At 40.6% G+C, this 19,511-nt stretch overlaps 1 protein-coding gene across 1 annotated transcript in view; it reads left to right on the forward strand.

The window, feature by feature from the left end:
* Positions 1-7,684: 7,684 nt before the first annotated feature.
* Positions 7,685-19,511, forward strand: part of RALGPS1 (Ral GEF with PH domain and SH3 binding motif 1) — an 83,586-nt gene continuing 71,759 nt past the window's right edge. The window contains exons 1-3 of the mRNA XM_088525419.1: positions 7,685-7,788; positions 17,008-17,134; positions 18,315-18,422. Coding sequence (XP_088381545.1) covers positions 17,078-17,134; positions 18,315-18,422 — 165 coding nt within the window. The 5' untranslated portion in view covers positions 7,685-7,788; positions 17,008-17,077. The remainder of the gene's footprint in view (positions 7,789-17,007; positions 17,135-18,314; positions 18,423-19,511) is intronic.

Raw genomic sequence — 19,511 nt, forward strand, 5'->3', positions numbered from 1 at the left:
ATATAAATTTGTTTTTTCCAAAGATCTTGTACTGCATGTAACAAAAGACAACAGATAGGAGAGGAAGAAAAATAAAGGTGCTGGTCAGAGCAGATGATAGTGAGGAAATTTTGCAAGGCTGATGAGGAATTCATTGGTATGAGGCAGTGTTAGAGAAGGTACAAAGGTGCTTGTTGGAAAACATAATAAGCAGGCAAAGGACAATGACCTTGACTAGATGTAAGTGAAATGTGATGATAAGAGAATAGCTATATTGAGGATGAATGGATAAGTTCTTAAAAGGGAGGATAAACAATTGTTTTTTTGAAAATAAAACGGGGGAAAACAGTGAAGGTAGAGATCCAAAAAGAGAGAGTTGACATGACCAAAGCAACAAGCTTAGAAAACTATCTGTATAGGTTTAATAAGTCAAAACTAGTCAAGCTAGTCAGAAGGAAGTTGAAATTATGACATTGAAGTCAAATTTTCATATTGTGTACAGCAGTATTTATCCATTCAAGGTATATTCAAGTGTACAATATATCAGAAGATCTCACAGTATCTCTCTGAATGCAGATTTTAAGATTAGTTTCTCTCCTTTCGTCCCAGAAGAAAATTCTTCACAGTAGAAGGACGGCAGGTTCCACAGCGCATGGAGCATGGAACTGAGCATGAATAGCTCAGCTGTCTGTGCAAACTGGCTGGTGGCTTCAGCTAATGGACCCCTTCCTTGCCTATTACTGACATGTGAAATAGGAGAAGTTGTGGGGGTGCATATCAGACTGTTTTAAGATTTTAAAATATCTCTGGGTTTAATAGAATAATGCAGACGTTTGGATTTAACACTTGAGAGATCACTCTGAGGGATTCTCTGTAGTTCTCCTCTTTCCTAGATAACATTTTGCTCCATAGGATTCCACCTTCAACTAGCTGCATGCAGGGATACACCATTGACCTTGGACAGTTCAGGTTTGTTTAAAGTTGCAATCCATGGCAAAAATTACAGTGCCATAGTACAGTATGTATGGTTAAACTTCAACTCATCTGCTTGTTTTAGTTTGTCCCTAATAACTTGGAAAACACTTCAGGCTATTTCAGCACAGGTATCCAATGAAAGAACTATGCTGTACAAATCAAAACAACTTATTTCCAAAGTGCTAATTTGGTGGAGTTGAGAGAGAAATGCATTAAAAAAAAAAAAAAAGTTATGGTTACCAAAATTACTTCATGTTTCATCATTTTAACAGAAAGCAAGACTTCGAGGTCTAAGATAACACCAGGTCTGAACTGCTTATCAGAACTGATTTAATTTGGTTCATTTCTTCTACATTTATACGTAGTGTATCTTGTTTCCTTAAATTCTCCCTGTAAGCTTTACTGGAATCATATTGTAAACTGTGTCCACTGTTGCAGAGCTCTGATTCTAGCTAATGGGTATAAATGTTCTTGCAGTGTAAAGATTTACAGGGTGTTGCCCAGAACTGCTGCGTATGATCAGCAAGGAGATCCTGTGCTGGAAGCCTCCGTACTGTAGTGGAGTCCGCAAAAAGAAAGATGTAGCCATTTCCATGCAAAGCCTTAAGTGGGGATGAGATAGATAGATAGATCCCTTAGGAAATGCAAAGTTTTGTGTTGCACTGAATGAAATACTAATTCTGGAACACACTAATGATGATTTAAATGTCAATTCGTACTTCCTTGCCCAAAGCCAGCATTCATTTTATTTGATGCACTTTTAATGATTTGTTATATGAAATGCTCTGCAATCTTCAACTTTTCTCCTCTTGGCTAGGGCCATCTGAATTCAGCACAGGTCCTAGACTGCCCACATGTAGAAGCCGTGCTTTAAGTTCCTCCTCTCAGCCAGCCAGGAGTCAAAAGGCAAAGATTATGTAAAGGACCATTTAAGAGAGCTAAGGAGAAAGTTTGTTTTATGCTAAAAAAATATATTCAGCTGTGCTGTGTGTACCTGTTAATACACTCCACTATGTATTTTTTTAATCAGCGTAAACTAGAAACAGCTTGAGGGCAAACTAGAATAGCCAAAGAACATGACACTGTAGAGTTTATTTTCTTGCAGTAATTATCATGGGGAAAAATAGAATCTGATCCCACAGACGCTTCATTTCATTACCGATATCAAATAGGACATTCCAATTTACTGTGCATTGATTTAAGAAGTAGTTAAATTGAGCATTCGATGCACTGGCAGAATAGAAGGAAACTGCTCTGTAAATCTGGGGGAAATTACAAGGTTCAAGGTTTTGTTTTTAAAATCAGACTATTCGTGCAGGCCAACACGGAACAAGAGTCACAGCCCAACGCAAGGCCCCTTTTGGTCCGCGCATTTATCTCCCACGAGGGGGCGCGGGTTGACTCTTCCAAAACACGGTGACTCAAGGCGGGGGTCGGCGCCGGTGGCGCTGGGGACCCCCGGGGCCGCTGCTCCCCCGCAGGGCGCCCCGAGCCATCGCCGCCATCGAGCCCCGCGGAGCCAGAAACGCCGGCGAGAAACGGGGCAGCGCCGAGCCCTGCGGGACGGGCTGCTGCCGGGTCCCGGAAAACAGCCGGTCTTTAACGGCAGCCGATGCCTCGCAGAATGTCTGGAACGTGCTTCCATACACAGGTAGGTTGCTCGCATTTCTTCAGCACTTCTGGGGAAGAGTCGCAGGGAAAACACCGATCACGTCGTGCAGGGCTGCAGCGCGGGGCCCGGCGGTTCCTCCGAGCGCCACGGGCGGAGCCGCGCGAGCTCCGCGCGGGGCGTCTAAGGCCGTCGAGGGCCCCGCCCTCCAGGCTCGGCCCGGAGCCGCGCGCGGGGCGGCGGCGGCGGCGCCCAGGCCCCGCTCGCACCTGCGGGCGGACGGACGCCGCGGCGGCGGCTCCTGCGCACTGGCTCCTCATCTGCATGCTCCCGCCCCCGCCCCGCCGCCATTCGTGGGCGCTCCGAGGCGGAGCAGCAATTGGCTGGCGCGACTGTCAGTCCGGTGCGCCCCGTGCCCGCTCCGCCTTCCCGCTCGGCCAGCCTGGGCCTCGGCGGCGGACGCGGGTCGGGGTGGGGGGGCTTGGCCCGGCGGGCGGCGGCGCGGAGGGCGGCTCCCGCCGAGCGGTCCCGCGGCCACGGGGCGGCGGCGCCGGCTCCGGGCGGCCCCCGCCGAGCGGTCCCGCGACCACGGGGCGGCGGCGCCGGCGTCGGGCGGCCGCCCCGGACAGGTGAGCAGGGTCGGAGCCTTCGCGCGCGGGGACAGGTGAGTGCGGCCGGGCCGTCCCGCCGGGCCGCGGCCCTTCGCCGCGGTCGCCTCGCTCGAGCGGGGCCTGCGGCCAGGCCCGGCCGGCAGCCCCCGCGCGTGCCGGACGCACCGACCCCGTCCGCGCCGAGCGCCGCGCGGGGGCAGCCGATGCCCGGCGCGACGGCGGCGCCCCCGCGCGGCCCGGGGCGGCGCGGCCCGCGCAGGTGCTGGGCGGGCGGGCGGGCGGCGCCGGGGGGGCTCGGGCCGCGCTGAGGCGCGGGAAGGGCTTCACTCCTCTTTTTTTTTTTTTTTTTTTTTTTTTTTCCCCCTCCCATCAGGCCTGGGAGATGAGCCTAAATGGACTGAGGAGAAAAAGTTCAATGGAAAGATCATCCAGTTTATATATCGTGTCTTTCATTCCCGTGATACTTAGCAATATTTAGAAGTTAAAAAAAAGAAGCAGCAGTCTGTATACATTTTATTTTAAAGCCTAAGAACCAGATTATAGATTTCTTATAAGACTACTGAATGTAAGTTAAGATCTCTGGCTGCTAGTCCAGATGTTGAAGCCTGGAAGAGTGCTCATGTAGTCCTAGCAAAAGGCAAATGCTTCATCAAGCTTCTTCCTTAAGTTTGGTTATCACTGACTGAATAAAATAATGGGGAAAATGAGATTAATTTCATAAAATATTTAAAAACAGAATTGCTTGTGTAGTCAGGCTTTATGATTCTATGAAAGATTAATTCCATCAGCCAAACCTAACATTGTTCTTGGATGTGTTTGTAGAAACTGACTAAAGTAATTTGATAGCTATAGATATTCTTAATCAAACTCTCTATTATTGTGACACTACAGCTAAAAAAAACCATTGCATTATCCTTTCAATAACAAACAGTACAGAGATTAATTATTGTATCAGTACTGTACTAGTGGCTACTTGAAGAATTCATGCTAATTAAGGATATATGTACTAGGAGTTGCAAGAGGTCCGATAGTGTGCAACATCAGGGATCTGTCAGTTCATGTGTGACTGTTTTTGCTATTGTTTGCAAATGGCATAACCTGTTAAAGTGGTGAACTGAAGGAAGCGGATTGCTCGATATGCTAAGCATTCGAATGAAGTTTGTGTTAAGGCCAAACAGAAATGTTTATATGAAGGGAGACTGTTGGCTTCATTTAATGTACAGGAGAAAGCATCTTGGAGAGCAGTCTTTTTGCAATTGATGTAGGTAGTCAAAATAATTAAGCAACTTAACATGAACTCTTAGCACAATGTTGCAGCAAAAAAGATTAATAGTATCTTTGAATGTGTAGGCAAGGAAGTAGTGAGTAGGGTTAGGAAGGAGATTTAAAGTTCTATAAAGTGTAGGTGAAAATGATACCAGTCTATAAAGTACAATTTTGAAACTCTTTGTTTTCAAAAAGGAAGGTGAAAGTTTTGAGTGCTCCAAAATGAGCAGTAAAAATGTTTTAAGAATACTGGTGAGAAACTTAAATAGCAAGGTCAGCTTAACTGATTAAATGGAGGATGAAGAAGCATCTTGAACACAGGAGAGAAGTCATCTCTATCATCTTTAAGTGGTTAGGCAGGAGAGAGTTCAGTGAGAACATGAGCTTAGAGTGATCAGAAAAAAAGAAGTCTTGGAGTGCTATTTTCTTTTTTTGTAAAGACTAGGGAACAATATAGAGTGGTTGCATATCTTGAGCAGTGTGTGTAGTCTTTATATACCCACCTCCCAAGGATATCACAAAAGTAGAACAGCTATGGAGAAAGGTGATGTGTACAAAGATGAGGCTGTGGTTGCCCTATAAGGACTAAACAGTAACCTGTCATAACCTGCAAGAGCTGGCTGACAGAGGTATCAGTATGACAATATAACTGGAGAAGGTGAATAGTAAAACTTGCTTTTCAATTCTATTTTTTTAAACACAAGAACTAGAAAGAACAGAACAGAAAACACTTTCAAGAGCAGAGATTTTTCATAAAATTCACAATTTAAGCTGCAGAGCTCCTCATCAGAGGATGCTGCGGATGCTCCAAGATCATGTAGATTTGAGAAGCATCTGGTTAGATTCGTAAGGGAACCAACTGGGTAAAGTAATGAGAGAGAGGTTTTTCGTGTTGTATGGAGTGCAAAGATTTCACCTCTGACTGAGGAAGTCCCTGAACTGCAAGTCGTGATAGACTGGAATAATACTTTGGAGAATTAACACTACATGGTTTCCCAGTTCTTCTACTTTTCTTTATGCTCTGCCTGTGAGCTGTTGTGGAGTTGGGAAGCTGGGCTGCACAGATGATTGACACCTCTTGATACAGCTGCTATTATGTTCAGGATACAAACAAATGAAACTGAAGCCAGAAAATTTAGAATAAAACATTAGGATGCATTTCTGGAGCAAGAAAACAGATCTGTGTCCTCCTTTCTGTTCAGGAAGAATCTTCCTTTAGTTTAGTGAAGTTTAGAGACATCAGAATACAAGGTGAGACTAAGTGACTGTAATGATTTCCTAAGGTTAAGTGCTATGAATAGCAGGTTAGGTATAGCAGTGAAGTCACAGCTATGCAAAATATAACTATTATGAATCCAAGAGAGTTAAAACATTGAGGATGGAATAGGAAACTATGTTTATTGACAGAATGTAACTCTGGACTGAAATGATAGCATGTGAGGAAAATATGAATCTTTTAGTATAAGAAATTGCTCAAGTCATAATAATGTTGGTTGGAAGGAAGCTCTGAAGGTCATATGCTCTAAATCCCTGCTCAAAGCAGGGTCAATTCAGAGCAGGTTGCTTGAAGTCTTGTTGAGTTTGGGCTATCGTCCGAGCTCTGAGATTCTGTAACATCTCCGCATGGCTTGTTCAAGTATCTAAGCATTCTCATTTTGATTGTTTTTGCTTATTCTTTATTTGAATTTCCCTTGCTGCAGCCAATGTCTGTTGCACTTCGTCCTTTCATTGCTCATCTTGGAGAAGATGCATCTTCTCTGTAGCATATCTTGAGGCAGTTAAAATCAGTAATAAGATGAGTCCTTAGCCCTGTAAACATGCATACACATGCACACACACAGAGGCATATATGTGCGAAAATTTCACTTCTGAGGAGCACCTTGGGGAGGAATAACCCCAGGCACCAGTACAGATTAGGGGTTGACCTGCTGGAAAGCAGGTCCATGGAGAGGGATTTGGGAGTTGTGGTTGACTACAAGTTAACCAGCAGGCAGCAATGTGCCCTTGTGGCCAAGAAGGCCAATGGGCTCCTGGCTGCAGCAGGAGGAGCGTTGCCAGCAGGGCGAGGGAGGGGATCCTGCCCCTCGGCTCTGGTGAGGCTGCACCTGGAGTGTTGGGGTAGTTCAGGGCTCCCCAGGACAAGAGGGACGTGGAGCTTCTCGAGAGGGTCCAGCATAGAGCAATGAAGATGATTAAGGGACTGGAGCATCTATCGTATGAGGAAAGATGAAGCGAGCTGGGCCTGTTTAAAACGCTTGGAGAAGACAAGACTGAGAGGGGATCTCGGGGAGGATGGGGCCAGACTCTTCTTGGTGGTGGCCAGTGACAGGACAAGGGGTAACGGGTACAAATTAAACACAGGAAGTTCCGTCTCCATATGAGGAAGAACTTCTTTGCTGTTTACGTGCCAGAGCCCTGGCACAGGCTGCCCGCAGAGGCTGGGGAGGCTCCTTCTCTGGAGATCTTCAAACCCGCCTGGATGGACCCTGTGCCCCTGCTCTGGGTGTCCCTGCTGGAGCAGGGGTTGGACTAGACGATCTCTAGAGATCCCTTCCAGCCTCAGCCGTTCTGCGATTCTGTGATGTATGCATGTTTGAGATGATTTTCTCTGCGTGTAGTATTTTATTGTAAATGTTAGCTATAACAGGTGGCATAAAGCAAACGGATGGGAGAGAGGAGAGGGTATGTCTAAGTATCACTGTGACAAGTTACCTAAACAGTATTTTCTGAAATTTGCTGACTCTGTTTGCTAGAAGAGATGAGACTGAATTTGGTAATATAGATGGAAGGGTAATTGTATTTGAATTTCTCTCTTTCATGTTGTGTGTTAAGTCTTGAGAAAACTCTTGAGAAAAGTGAAGAACAAGTTACTGTTCATAAGCTATCTTGAAAGAAGTGATTGAAACCAATATGCACATCCATATTAATTTGGAAATCGTGTGGCTTGACAGGATGAGAAAGGTACATATTTAGGAGCTATTTAGTTACAAAATTCTTAATACATTCCTTTTTCCTCACTAATAGATTCTTTAATTTCTTAAGCTTTAGAATTTGTCATGTAACAAAAAAACTTGAATATGGTGCTGTCATCACAGCCATTCAAAACTGAGGGAGAGCTAATAATAATAATAATAGTAATAATAAAAGAGTGCATGTTTCAGGTGAGGAATGCACAGTTTGGGAAGAAATGAGTTATGTTATAAATATTAACATAATTCTGTTTCCTGTTAATTTACAGGTATGTCATGCTTTTAAGCAAGAGATAAACTTCAACAGCCAGAGGTAGACCCAGTGACAGATGGATGAAGCAAGATGGGTTGAGTGCAGGCAGAATAACCTTATTCCACTGTAAGTATGCAACTGTACCTGCTTAAAGTAGCAGGTATTTTTTTTTCCATTTATCTATATTTAATACCAAAGGTTACAGAGTGTCTGTTAGACCTCTCAACAAGATGAGAACTAGAGTCATGATGGTATGACAATATTATGTTGTAATACTGCACATAGATATTTCTGTGAATGCTTTGTTGAGACTCTCCTAGAATATAATGCTTGCTACTTCCTAAGGTATAATTCCCTCAAATGCATGCCTTCAAACCCCACTCGGTCCACAACTTGTTCTAAGGATTAACTGCTTTTGAAAGAACTACTGGAGAGAGAACAGCAGGTTTGTTTTCATAGGGATCAAGGTTGTATGGAGATTCTTAACTTGATGTTTGTTATTCAGTCTCTGTTAAGAACAAGTAATGCTTTTTGAGGTTATTGTCCTTAACCTGAGAAATAATTTTCGCTTCATTCCTTTCCACATTATGCAGCAGTGCTCACTCATTTTCTTCTTATTTTAAAACATAATCTTTCTCTTCTTAGTGTTTGAAAAAAGTTGCTGCTGGTTTTATTTGAACTAAGTAACTGCCCATTAACACAGAGATAATTATGTTTACATAGTTGTAAATGTTCATTTGTTTCAAGACCAAATATTTGTGTGTGCGTTGTTTGTTTGTTTTGTTTTTTCTTCATTGATCAAAGAGTGACATTCAAGCCATTGGAAACCCAACATACCCTGCAGTTTCAGGGTGTAAGCAATCCTGGATTGGCGTTTCTGTTCTCGCAGATCTGTCCGTTTGACTCCTGAGAGGGTGTAAGTGCCAGCAGGCAGCCTCGATGGACTGCACTTGTAGAGTTGATTCCTGCAGACTATTAACTGAATTGTGTGGATTAAGACAAATGCATCATGACAGGGACTTGCAGTACTATGGCTGCGTTTTTGCAAAGAAGTGGCCACTAGAGTAGCAGTGTAGTGTTCTTTGCCAGAAAATTGACAGCAGCAGTTCCAGGACATTCCTTTAGAAAAAGAGTCAGCAAGAGACTGATCTGGAGAATCTGGTCTGGTAACCTGCTTTAACTGATGTGTAAGTTGTCCTCACACAATTCTCTGTTGCAATGAGAATTTTGTCCTTCATTCCACTTCACTTAATATTCAACCAGGCTTTAAACCAGATTCCTATGTCAGGAGTGATCCCTGAGCTGCTCTGGTCGGGCAGAGGCACATCCTTCTCCAGACTTCCCTGCTGCAGGAGCCTCAGATTGACAGTTCCATTTTGCAGTGTGTGTTAGTTGAAGCAAGCAGACATTTACACTGTGTATTGTAATGATTGACAGTATCTAAGTAAGATAAACACTTATTTCTTATTTTTAAAAGGTTGCTGTAAAATAAGTTCTCCAGATAATTGTATATGTATCAAAAAGAAAAAACAATAAAACGTTTCCTTCAATTTTCATACAAGAATATGTACTTGGTAGACTTTGAGTTATGCTTACTTTATAAAGCATGGGAGAGTTAAGACATTTTGAAAACAGGTCATTAATAAGTTAAGAATCAGTGCCACCTAGTGGAATGTTACAAAGCTTCCCATGTTCTAAAAGTCTTAAATTAGGTTTGGAGAGGAGAGCCTAGAGCTTTTTATGATTGACACGTCATGATAAATTCTAAATTAGAGGCATGATGCTGTTCAGGCAGCTTCCAGCAAAGGGTACTCGAGTTGTTTTGTTCTGTTTTGTTTTAGTAGTCATTTTCTTAAATTAAGAAATGCCCACTTTTTCAAAAGCAATAGACCATGTGAGATATTCCTGCTAATTCTGGACATTTGAGTACTAAACCAGCTTTTAATATTAGTGCACTTAAATATCACAAAGGCTTTGTGACATTAGTCAGTACTGCAAAGGTTAGTTCTTACTAGCTGCTAGTTGTAGCATACTGTTAATTTGCTGTTTCAGAATGTATTCATGATGTTTAATGTGACAGTGCACGCTCTAATCTTGAGAATGGCACCAAATATGAAGCTTCAGCTAGTTTTGCCAACCCAACTGAAATTAGAGTGTAACACGACTGGGAATTACTGCTTCAGTTGTGAGGCATTATTAGTTTCATGAAGCAAATGAAAAGCTGTTTCTTCCAGAAGCAGAAAATGTATTCTAAAGTTGATAACTGACTCTTTTTTGTTTTTGTTTTTTGTCTTATTTGAAATTGCAAGCAGCGGCATCAGTTTTTAGACTATTCATCCATTTTTGGTATCTCCACAGAACAGTGAGATTAATTACTTTAGAGAGAGTTGGCCTTTTTTTTTTTTTTTTAAATACAGCATGCTTTTTCTTTCTCCTTTCTCTTGTATTCTGACAGCTTAGTCTAGTGGACACAGCAAGAGCAGATGCAGCATTTATCAAACTTGGGGAGAAGAATCTGTGACATTGTGATATGGCAATACATATCATTTCAGTAAGAAACTCTTAACTTGTTTAGGTATCCAGGCTTATTAGTTAATGCTATTATCTTGATGTAATTTTATTCATGCAGTTTACTATGTTTAATTTTTTAAGATAGCTTCAATCATGTAATTACATTTTGACACAGTAAATAATGGGAGATGGAACAGAATGGGTTGGGGGAGTAAGAGAACACTTAATAATGAACTTCTAAGTATAATAAATAAATGGTGGTTAGAGTGAACCGAATCACCAGTACAAATAGTATTCCGTATCCAAATCACAATACAAAGAGTATTCCATATCCAAACCTTTTTGAGGCTTGTACTTCTTCATGGTTTCACCAACCAAGGATGCTGTAGGGCATTTAATAATTTTAAAATAAATTTTTGATTTAAGAGCATTATGAAGAGCCTTTAAGAGGATAGTTTCATTATCCTTTAAAAATAATTAGAAAGGTCTTATTTTTGTTCAGCATGTGGAATGTCAGTCTGCCTTTTTAGTGTAGTGATTGTCTCAGATTCTTTTTATATATGTAGGTTGCCCTGGAACAGTAAGTTCTTTTGAAAATTCTTTGAAAAGTGCTCTGGTATGAAATGTGACTAATAAAGTAGTGTATATCCTAGTACCACAACTGAGATATGAGTTGTTTTTAACCTGCTTTGAGGTAAAATTTAAATCAGTTGTGCACATAAAGCCCAGTAAGACTGGGACCTGGTTTTTGAAGTTGTTTCTTAAATGCATCAGAGCAGCTACTGGCAGCTGGAATACTGCCTCATTGCTTGTGGTTGAATTCATTTGCATGTACATACACTAGTAATGGGAGTTGGAAGACTTAGGTGGTGTTTAGTGCTTTGGAGGCAACTTTGGAGTCCCTTTTTCATGGATTAGATTTTGATTTTTTTGCAACAATTGGGACATGCTGTAACAATTTTCTCAGCCTTTTTTCTTAGGATTAATGTATGTTAGTGATGAATACTTCACTTAGTTTAGCAATTTCAGGCTGTGATCCGTTAACGCAGTAGGCAAACTGGTAAGTAATCCTCAGATCGTTAAAAGTGTTTATAGTCTTTTTGATTATAATTCTGTGTTGATTCATTGATGATTGACAGATCTCGTGATCCTAAATCTGGGATATACTTTGTTAGTTAGGCTCAGTTTTTGTATTTATGCTGATAATAAAACAGTGTCTGGAATAAATTGCTGCACTGAATGTGTTTCCTCTCAAAATACGTAACTTCGCTGCATCTTGTCACAGCCCAGTTGAGGTTTTTATATGCAGGAAAAGTATTCCGTTCATTATTAATGTTATTCATCATTAATTATAGTAGGAAGTTTCTCAGAGTAGTATGTGCATAAAAATACTTTCAACTTGTTCATAGCATATTTCATCTATAGGTGGTACTGTTGCCTAAAGCATAATGAAACGGGGATTTTCTAGTGAAACTGATCCTGAAAATGTGTGCACAGGACAGCCACTGCTTATGAGGATCTTTAATCACATAAATGCAAAGGCTTTTAATCTTGTATAGTGTAATTATTTTGTTTCTTACTAGACTGAGTAGGCATTAATTATTTGCAATCAGGATTTTGAATATTCTGGAATTTTGTGTGTGATACAAAATGGCCACAGGTTTTTGCTTGCTGTTAAATTATTTCAAAAGGGCAAGCATTCTTCTCATATAAAGCATTGTGACTGTTTAGATAACTCATGTACCTTACATGTATACATGTGCACACGTTTTTAGACATTTTACATGTGCATTCCGTGTACTAAATATGTCAGAGGGAGTAGTGCCAGTTAGGAATAAAATGGTTTTGTACCAGTGTTGCTTAATGCTTTGGAGGTTTATGCATCAAACCTTCTTACGTTCTCCCCCTCATAGGGCAGATGTTCCAGGCCCCTGATCATCCTTGTGGCCCTGCGCTGGCCTCTCTCCAGCAGCTCCACATCCCTCTTGTCCTGTGGAGCCCAGAACTGGACACAGTTCTCCAGATGTGGCCTCACCAGGGCTGAGTAGAGGGGCAGGATCACCTCGACCTGCTGGAGACGCTCTTCTTAATGCACCCCAGGATCCCCTTGGCCTTCTTGGCCACAAGGGCAACTGCTGCCTCATGGTCAGCTTGCCGCCCACCATGACACCCAGGTCTTTCTCCACAGAGCTGCTTTCCAGAAGGTCGGTCCCCAGCCTGTACTGGTGGTCTGAGGTTATTTCTCCCCAGGTGCAGGACCTTGCGCTTGGCCTTGTTGAATTTCATGAGGTTTTTCACCGCCCAGTTGTCCAGTCTGTCCAGGTCCCTCTGGATGGCAGCGCAGCCCTCTGGGGTACCAGCTACTCCTCCCATTTTGTATCATCAGCAAACTTGCTGAGGGAGCACTCTGTGCCTTCATCCAGGTCACTGATGAATAAATTGAACAGGACTGGACCAAGGACTGACCCCTGGGGGACACTGCTAGCTACAGGCTACAGACTCGTCACCACTGATCACCACCCTCTGAGCTCTGCCGTCCAGCCAGTTCCTAATCCACCTCACTGTCCACTCATCTATCCCACACTTCCGGAGCTTGCCCAGGAGGATGTTGTGAGGGACGGTGTCAAAAGCCTTGGTGAAGTTGAGATAGACGACATCCACCGCTCTCCCCTCATCTATCCAGCTGGTCATTCCATCATAGAAGGCTATCAGGTTAGTCAGGCAAGATTTCCCCTTGGTGAATCCATGCTGACTACTCTTGAGCACCTCGTCCTCCATGTGCCTGGAGACAACGGCCAGTATGAGCCGTTCCATCACTTTTCTGGGGACGCAGGTGAGGCTCACTGCCCTGTGGTTGCCCGGCTCCTTCCTGCCTTTTTGAAGACTGGTGTGACATTGGCCTTCTTCCAGTCCTCCGGCACCTCCCTGGTTCTCCAGGATCCTTCAAAGATGATGGAGAGCGGCTTAGCTATGACCTCTGCCAGCTCACGCAGCACTCTGGGGTGCATCCCATCAGGGCCCATGGATTTGTGGGTATCGAGTTTCCTTAGGTGCTCTCTGACCCAATCTTCCTCTACCCAGGGCAAGTTTTCCTCTCTCCAGGCTTCCTCCCTTGTCCCTAGGGCCTGGGGCTCTAAAGGGCTGCCCTTGGTAAACACCGAAGCAAAGAAGGCATTGAGCAACTCTGCTTTTTCTGTGTTATTCGTCCATCTTGTCCGCCAGCGGACCCACGTTTTCCCTGATCTTTCTTTTGCTGTTAATATATTTGAAGAAGTTTTTCTTGTTATTTTTAATGTTCCTTGCCAGATTGCATTCCAAATGCACCTTAGCTTTCCTTGTCTCATCTCTGCACTCCCTGACTACGTTCCTGTATTTCTCCCAGGGGGCCTGTCCTTTTTTCCACATTCTGTATACCGCCGCCTTCTGCTTGAGCATTGCCACAAGCTCCTTGCTCATCCGCACAGGTCTCCTGCCCCCTCTGCCTGACTTCTTACACACAGGGATACATTTTTATTTTTAAAATTGAAATATCTAACCTTGCAATTTTTAAAAGCTGAATATTGTAGTTGAAAAGTATATTAGTACTTCTGTTTTCTGATATTAGAGCATCTCTGTCTCTTTTTGCTTTACTGAATGTTGAAATGGAGTAAAATTCATTTTGGACAGGATGCAAGATCACATATGGGATTTTTCTTTCCCCTTTCAGAGCATTTTTGAGCCCCCGCACACTGGAAAGCCTAGTCAGGAAGGCGGAGAAGGAAGAGATGGAGAAATGTTCTTGTGGTCCTGATATAAATGCCACATTTTAAAGAAATTACATCATGAAAATTGCTTTCCACTTCAGTATCTCTTAAGGGCTATTAATACAAGCAATTCCAGACCTTAGAAATACTTTGTAGTCTGCTAGTGCACAAACTATAAAAGTTTATTTTATCAGGAAGCAAGATAACGGAAATTGCTTTTTGGCAAGTTTCTCTGAGGAGAACCTGGCATCATTCAAAATACAGTTACTCATCCAGCTTATGCATGTCCATAAAATTGTGGAGAAGAAATTGTTTTTTGTCCTGTAATGCCTCATAGAATGGTAAATAGGACCTCACCTGCCTGAAGGAGTAAAATCAGAGGTTCTTTTTATTCTCGGCTGCTGCTTGCTTATTCAGTGTTTTCCTATTTGTGCAATCTAGGTTTTGCAGGTAAGGCTGAGGATGGAGATGTGGCACTATCAATTCTCTGAGCGCTTCCTATACTTTGCGTATTTGCATGCATGCATACTTGCTCACTACTAGTATTAGTATGTATGTGCACACCGTATCTAAGCAGTTTTACTAGCTGTTAATAGCATATAGAAAACAGTGTCTGCAGCACTTCAGGTTCTTTGCACAGTGAAACAGGACTACACAATGTATGTTAAACTGTTCCTAATAACCTATTTGGGTTTAGTAATTCATAGTCATTAGAAATATTCAGGTAATTTATTCTTTTGCCTCTTGGCATAATACTGATTATTTAATTTGGGATAAGTTGTGTTTTTTTGTTGTTGTTTTTTGCCTATTTTGCAGGTACTGGAATGTTGAGCAATTTTTGACCCAAATTTTGCTGTATTTGTTACTTCTGTCCTTAAAAGGATAGTGCAGTAACAGAAATAACTTGTGCTCATGGAAGTCGATCCTTTTCTAGAGAAGTTAAAAGTCAAATGATCTTTTGATGAGACAGGTGTTTGGATTGAGCATTCCTTTCTGCACAGTCCTGTGAATCTGGATTGTTTTAACTTTTATAGTTGTCTAAACAAGCTTTTACTTAGGTGTCAATTGGATTTTCAGATCTAAATTCTTGCAAAACATCAATTACATGGCAAACCAAGAGGCAGGTCCTCCGCTAAGGCCTTCTCTGAAAGGAATAAAAGAATATAAAGAATATAAAAGCTTATAAGAATATAAGCTTTGGAAGATTATGTTGAACATCATGACTCCAACATCCATTGCTCTTCTACTGTCCACTCAACCATCTCATCATAGTTCTGAGAGTCTTTTAATGTAGTCCTATAAGACTATTTATAAGGTAAGAATGGTCTTAGCTTTGAGAACATATAAATTGTGAATGTGAATTTTAATTATATCATTGTTATTTTAGCTGACAAAATTTCCAATGGTAGGATAAGGCCAAGACCATATGCATTATATTGAACAATATGGTGAAGAAATTTGGCAGGTGCTGTGCCATTGTACCAATTGTCATTGGACATAATGAAAGAGCAAGGTTAGCTCATTAAGCTCATTAAGCTAGCAATGAGTATGGAGATATCCAAAATGGCCCGAATACTATAGGTATAGATAGATATGTGAAATCAAGTAATTAAGTTTTACAGTAGATTTTGAACTCTGATTTTGATTTTATTTCATTTCAGACAAATAAAAAGAATGTTTATCTCCATGAGCCACTTAAGTAGAAACACTGAATTGATTATAATGTTTATTAGATGCATCAATAATTAGACATTTCCACCAGTACTGAAATTTCTCTGAGTGATATGAAGGATTTTCTGAATTAACTAATCTTCTGGCCAAATTGTGTTTTTTCTTTACTGCATAGATTTGAAAATAAAATTGCTTAGGATTCCCCTCCATTAAATGTTGATCAAAAGGAATGGGTTTTATTCTTGGAATTTTCTGTTGTTGTCATTACCAAGTGAGAGTGAATAAGTAAAATGTGGGTATAATTCTTTTATGAAGACCTGTGCTGTATATTCCTGTCAGTTGCCATCACTTTAGTGGCAGTTAGACCCGTGATGCCGCCTTATATACAAATTATATTTGTCTGAATGAGACGCAATTGATTTAGATCCCTGATGTTATATCTTCGCTTATGTCCAGATGATGCATGTTTTTAACATGTGACAACTGATACATACCCAAGAAGATTCCCTGTGAGATTCCCCTCGTGAAATTCCCTGATGTCAATGGAATATGATTCTTTGTTCAATGGCCATGGATATGCTGTCTTGTAATTAATTATTTTTGCTTTTTTTGAAACCTGATCATTCTTTCATCTATGAGTATTACTATTGTCATCAGTGTTTTTGTTATTACTGAATTGCTAGGTTTTAGCTTTCATTACATGCTTTCCTTCTCACCAGAAGCTTCAACTGAAACAGATGGTTTCATTCAAGCTGTTAGGTTTTTTGTCATACCACATACTCTTTTTGTTGGTTTGTTTATTTTCTCCGCTCTAGTCTTTGATTTCTTGAGGAAGCTAGAGGTGGTACACATGTGACTTTCTGTGCCAATTTAGAACCAAATCTATCTGCCTAAACTAGTCTGGAAAGAGTCTCACTTCAGTCCATACTGTTGCTGGATTAGCAGAAGTCCTGGAGATTCATCCTTCCAGTTAGGGATGGTGATATTGTCAGCTTTTCTTCTCTGGAGAACTTCTATTCTTTGATATAAGATGCTTTCAAAGCAGCTGTCTGTATCAGTGTTAGTGTAGACCTAAGCAACTACAATCAGAATTTGTCTATTGAGAAGACACAGTGAGACTTTAGTCATCAGTGATGAGACTAATTTAAACAATGATCAGGAAAATGTAAGGAAACAGTATTTCTTTGTTCAGTTTATAGCTTTGTTTTCCTGTTTTAAAGGTGTGTAGCTATGTAAATGTTCTCTATCATGGACTTCATATAAAACTAATTGAACATAAATGACAAGCTATATATATATTTTTTTTGCATTTGTTGACGACATATTGGAAGTGGGTATAAGGACATGGCATGGCTTTAGTGATAATCACTAATACTCCTTTGCAGTTGATACTGTAATTATATATGTATCTGCTTTACAGGAATTCTGTTCTCATCATGTTGTCTCGTCAGTGCTGGCAGAGCTGAAGCTTTCTGCTTCTTGGAGAGAGCATGTATAAAAGGAATGACCTCATGGCCAATGTGATGATCACCTCTGCCACGCCAGAGGTACGGTTCACTGGAGTTGTTTTGTTGGTTCCTGTATATAAATAGAAGTTACAACTTGCTTTGACTGTTAGAGAAATCCTTTCCACTATCAGTCATGTCACACCTTTTTCTTCTGAACAGTTTAGTATTTAACAACAAAGCAAATTTAGAAAATTGTGCTTCAGAGCATTCACAACTTTTCCTAACTTTTTATTCCATAACAAAAACTTCTGCAAATATAGTAGCTAAGAGCAATGTAACATATCATCCAGATGGAGCAGGTCAGAACTTTTGTTGAAATTTACTAGTCTACTAGGAAGAAAGTACTCTCTATAGAGAGTTTATTTTACCTCTAATGTCCTTCAGAGATCAGGTGGCTCTGTCATGCCATTTCTAAGCCTGTTAATTTCATGTCATTTGTTGTGAGCAGCTGACAGTCTGCCTGTAGCTTCAGCACAGCCAACTGAAGGCTGCTTGGGAATTAGTTATTTTACTGACTTATTTCCTTTCATATAAAACTTCGAAATTTTATAAATCAACTGTAGTAAAGCTTGCCATGCAAAGCACATGTTTTAATGTATAATTGGAGTTTTTTTTTCTGTGTTTATGAAAGGTAACATTTTGATGTAATTCTTCCCCACTTGAAAAGTTCCACTTTACCTCCTAAGATATCTAAAGAGCCATTGAAAGCAAGCTCTTTCACAGTAGTTTGCACACATAACTTGATTGTATCAAAACAGTGGTCCTGCTTTTCATGAAGCAAGTCAGCTGTTTCAGGAGTGAACTAAGCAGCTTTACAGAGGTCTTGATATTTAAAAATCATATAATAAAATACATGATGCAGCAGTGGGCTGCAAAAGTCATTTTCTTAAATAGTACAAATGTCCTCAGACTAACAAAAATAGGTTTGCATATAAAGATGGGCATTTTTAAATGAGGTATATAAGCACAGTTTTGAAAGTCCCCTTCAAAACCATTAAAAAGAAAATTTCAAACACTTGAAATTTTTAACTGTGCCAGTATCATTTTGGCAGAAGTTGGTCAGTTTGGCAAAATGTTGGAATCATTTGTGAACCATGCTGTTTTAAATTGAAGGAATCAGTATTTGACTTTAAAAAATTTTACTCATAAATAAAAAAGGCTTTTAAAAATTTGACATGAAATTCATCACTCTGCAGATAAATCTACTTTTTCTTTGTAGGGTAGTAGCAGCTCAGATTCTTTGGAAGGGCGGAGCTCGGATTATGCCAATAAAAGCTACGATGCAGTTGTATTTGATGTATTGAAAGTAACTCCTGAGGAGTTTGCAGTAAGTAAAAGTGTTATTTTTGCATTTATATCTGTATAATAATCAGGGCTCTCAGGATATAAAAATAGCATAAAAACTTTTTCTTTAACCAAAATCATTTAAACAAACTTACAGTGTTCTCAAAAGCAAATTTATGTTTATATTAACTTCAATAGTGTAAACATGTCTTTAGAACTTATTCAGTACTGAGCTGACTTAGTGTACTGTTTGTTTTCTGCTTAAAACCATTTAATTTTTTTTCCAGTGTTTTAGAAAACACTAGCATACATTTAAGAATAATGTTGGGTATCCATAGTCCTGTTTGTATTTTAGTTGAAACCTCAAATACTCTGCTTTCCTCCTGAAACATCACTTTCTTGGAAACATCAATTTCTTAAATCCTGGGAGTCAACTCAAATAAATTTGAAAGCAAAGCTCTTGCATTGCCAAATGACAAATATAGTTCCCATGTACTTGCCACTGCTTCTAATTTACATTTTCACACTTACTTACTAGGGAGCAGACAGGAGTTGGGGTTACAAGCTAATTAAGCTAGTTCAATATTTTCATTAATATTCTGGGCATCTAAATGGTGTTCCTTTCATTTGGTTTGAGATTCAGTAGTACTATTCACAAAAAAGTTAATACAATATTATTACTGTAATTTTATGACTTTGGAGTTAATTTTTAAGATGAGTCTTTTTAACCCTAGTATAGAGTACACAGATGAATGGCAATTTCAGTACCATATGTATAAAATGGTTAAGTTGAGGTTAGATTGCTTGTAATTTGTAAGAGCATTTTTGTAACATTCCTAATGTGGTTGGTTTGAGGTAAAAGATTGTTGGGGAGGGACTTGATCTAATGGTACACTTCATAAACGAAGAAACAGTACGCCTCAGCACACATGTGTGTACACACCCTTTCTCCTTGTAATAAAGCTACCACAAGTCCAAACTTCTGTAAGGTTTCTTTTCTGTCTTTCTCCAATTCTAGTTGTCATCTATAGCCACTAACAAAAAAAATCCGACGACATCGAAACTTGCATCTGCAGGGCTGACTGTGAATGCTGAAACATACTTTATGTAAACTAAAGCAGTGTAGCTGGAC

This window comes from Tinamus guttatus, unplaced genomic scaffold (genome assembly GCF_059628265.1).
Source record: "Tinamus guttatus ecotype Peru unplaced genomic scaffold, ASM5962826v1 Tinamus_guttatus_pri_ptg000226l, whole genome shotgun sequence".
Lineage (NCBI taxonomy): Eukaryota > Metazoa > Chordata > Aves > Tinamiformes > Tinamidae > Tinamus > Tinamus guttatus.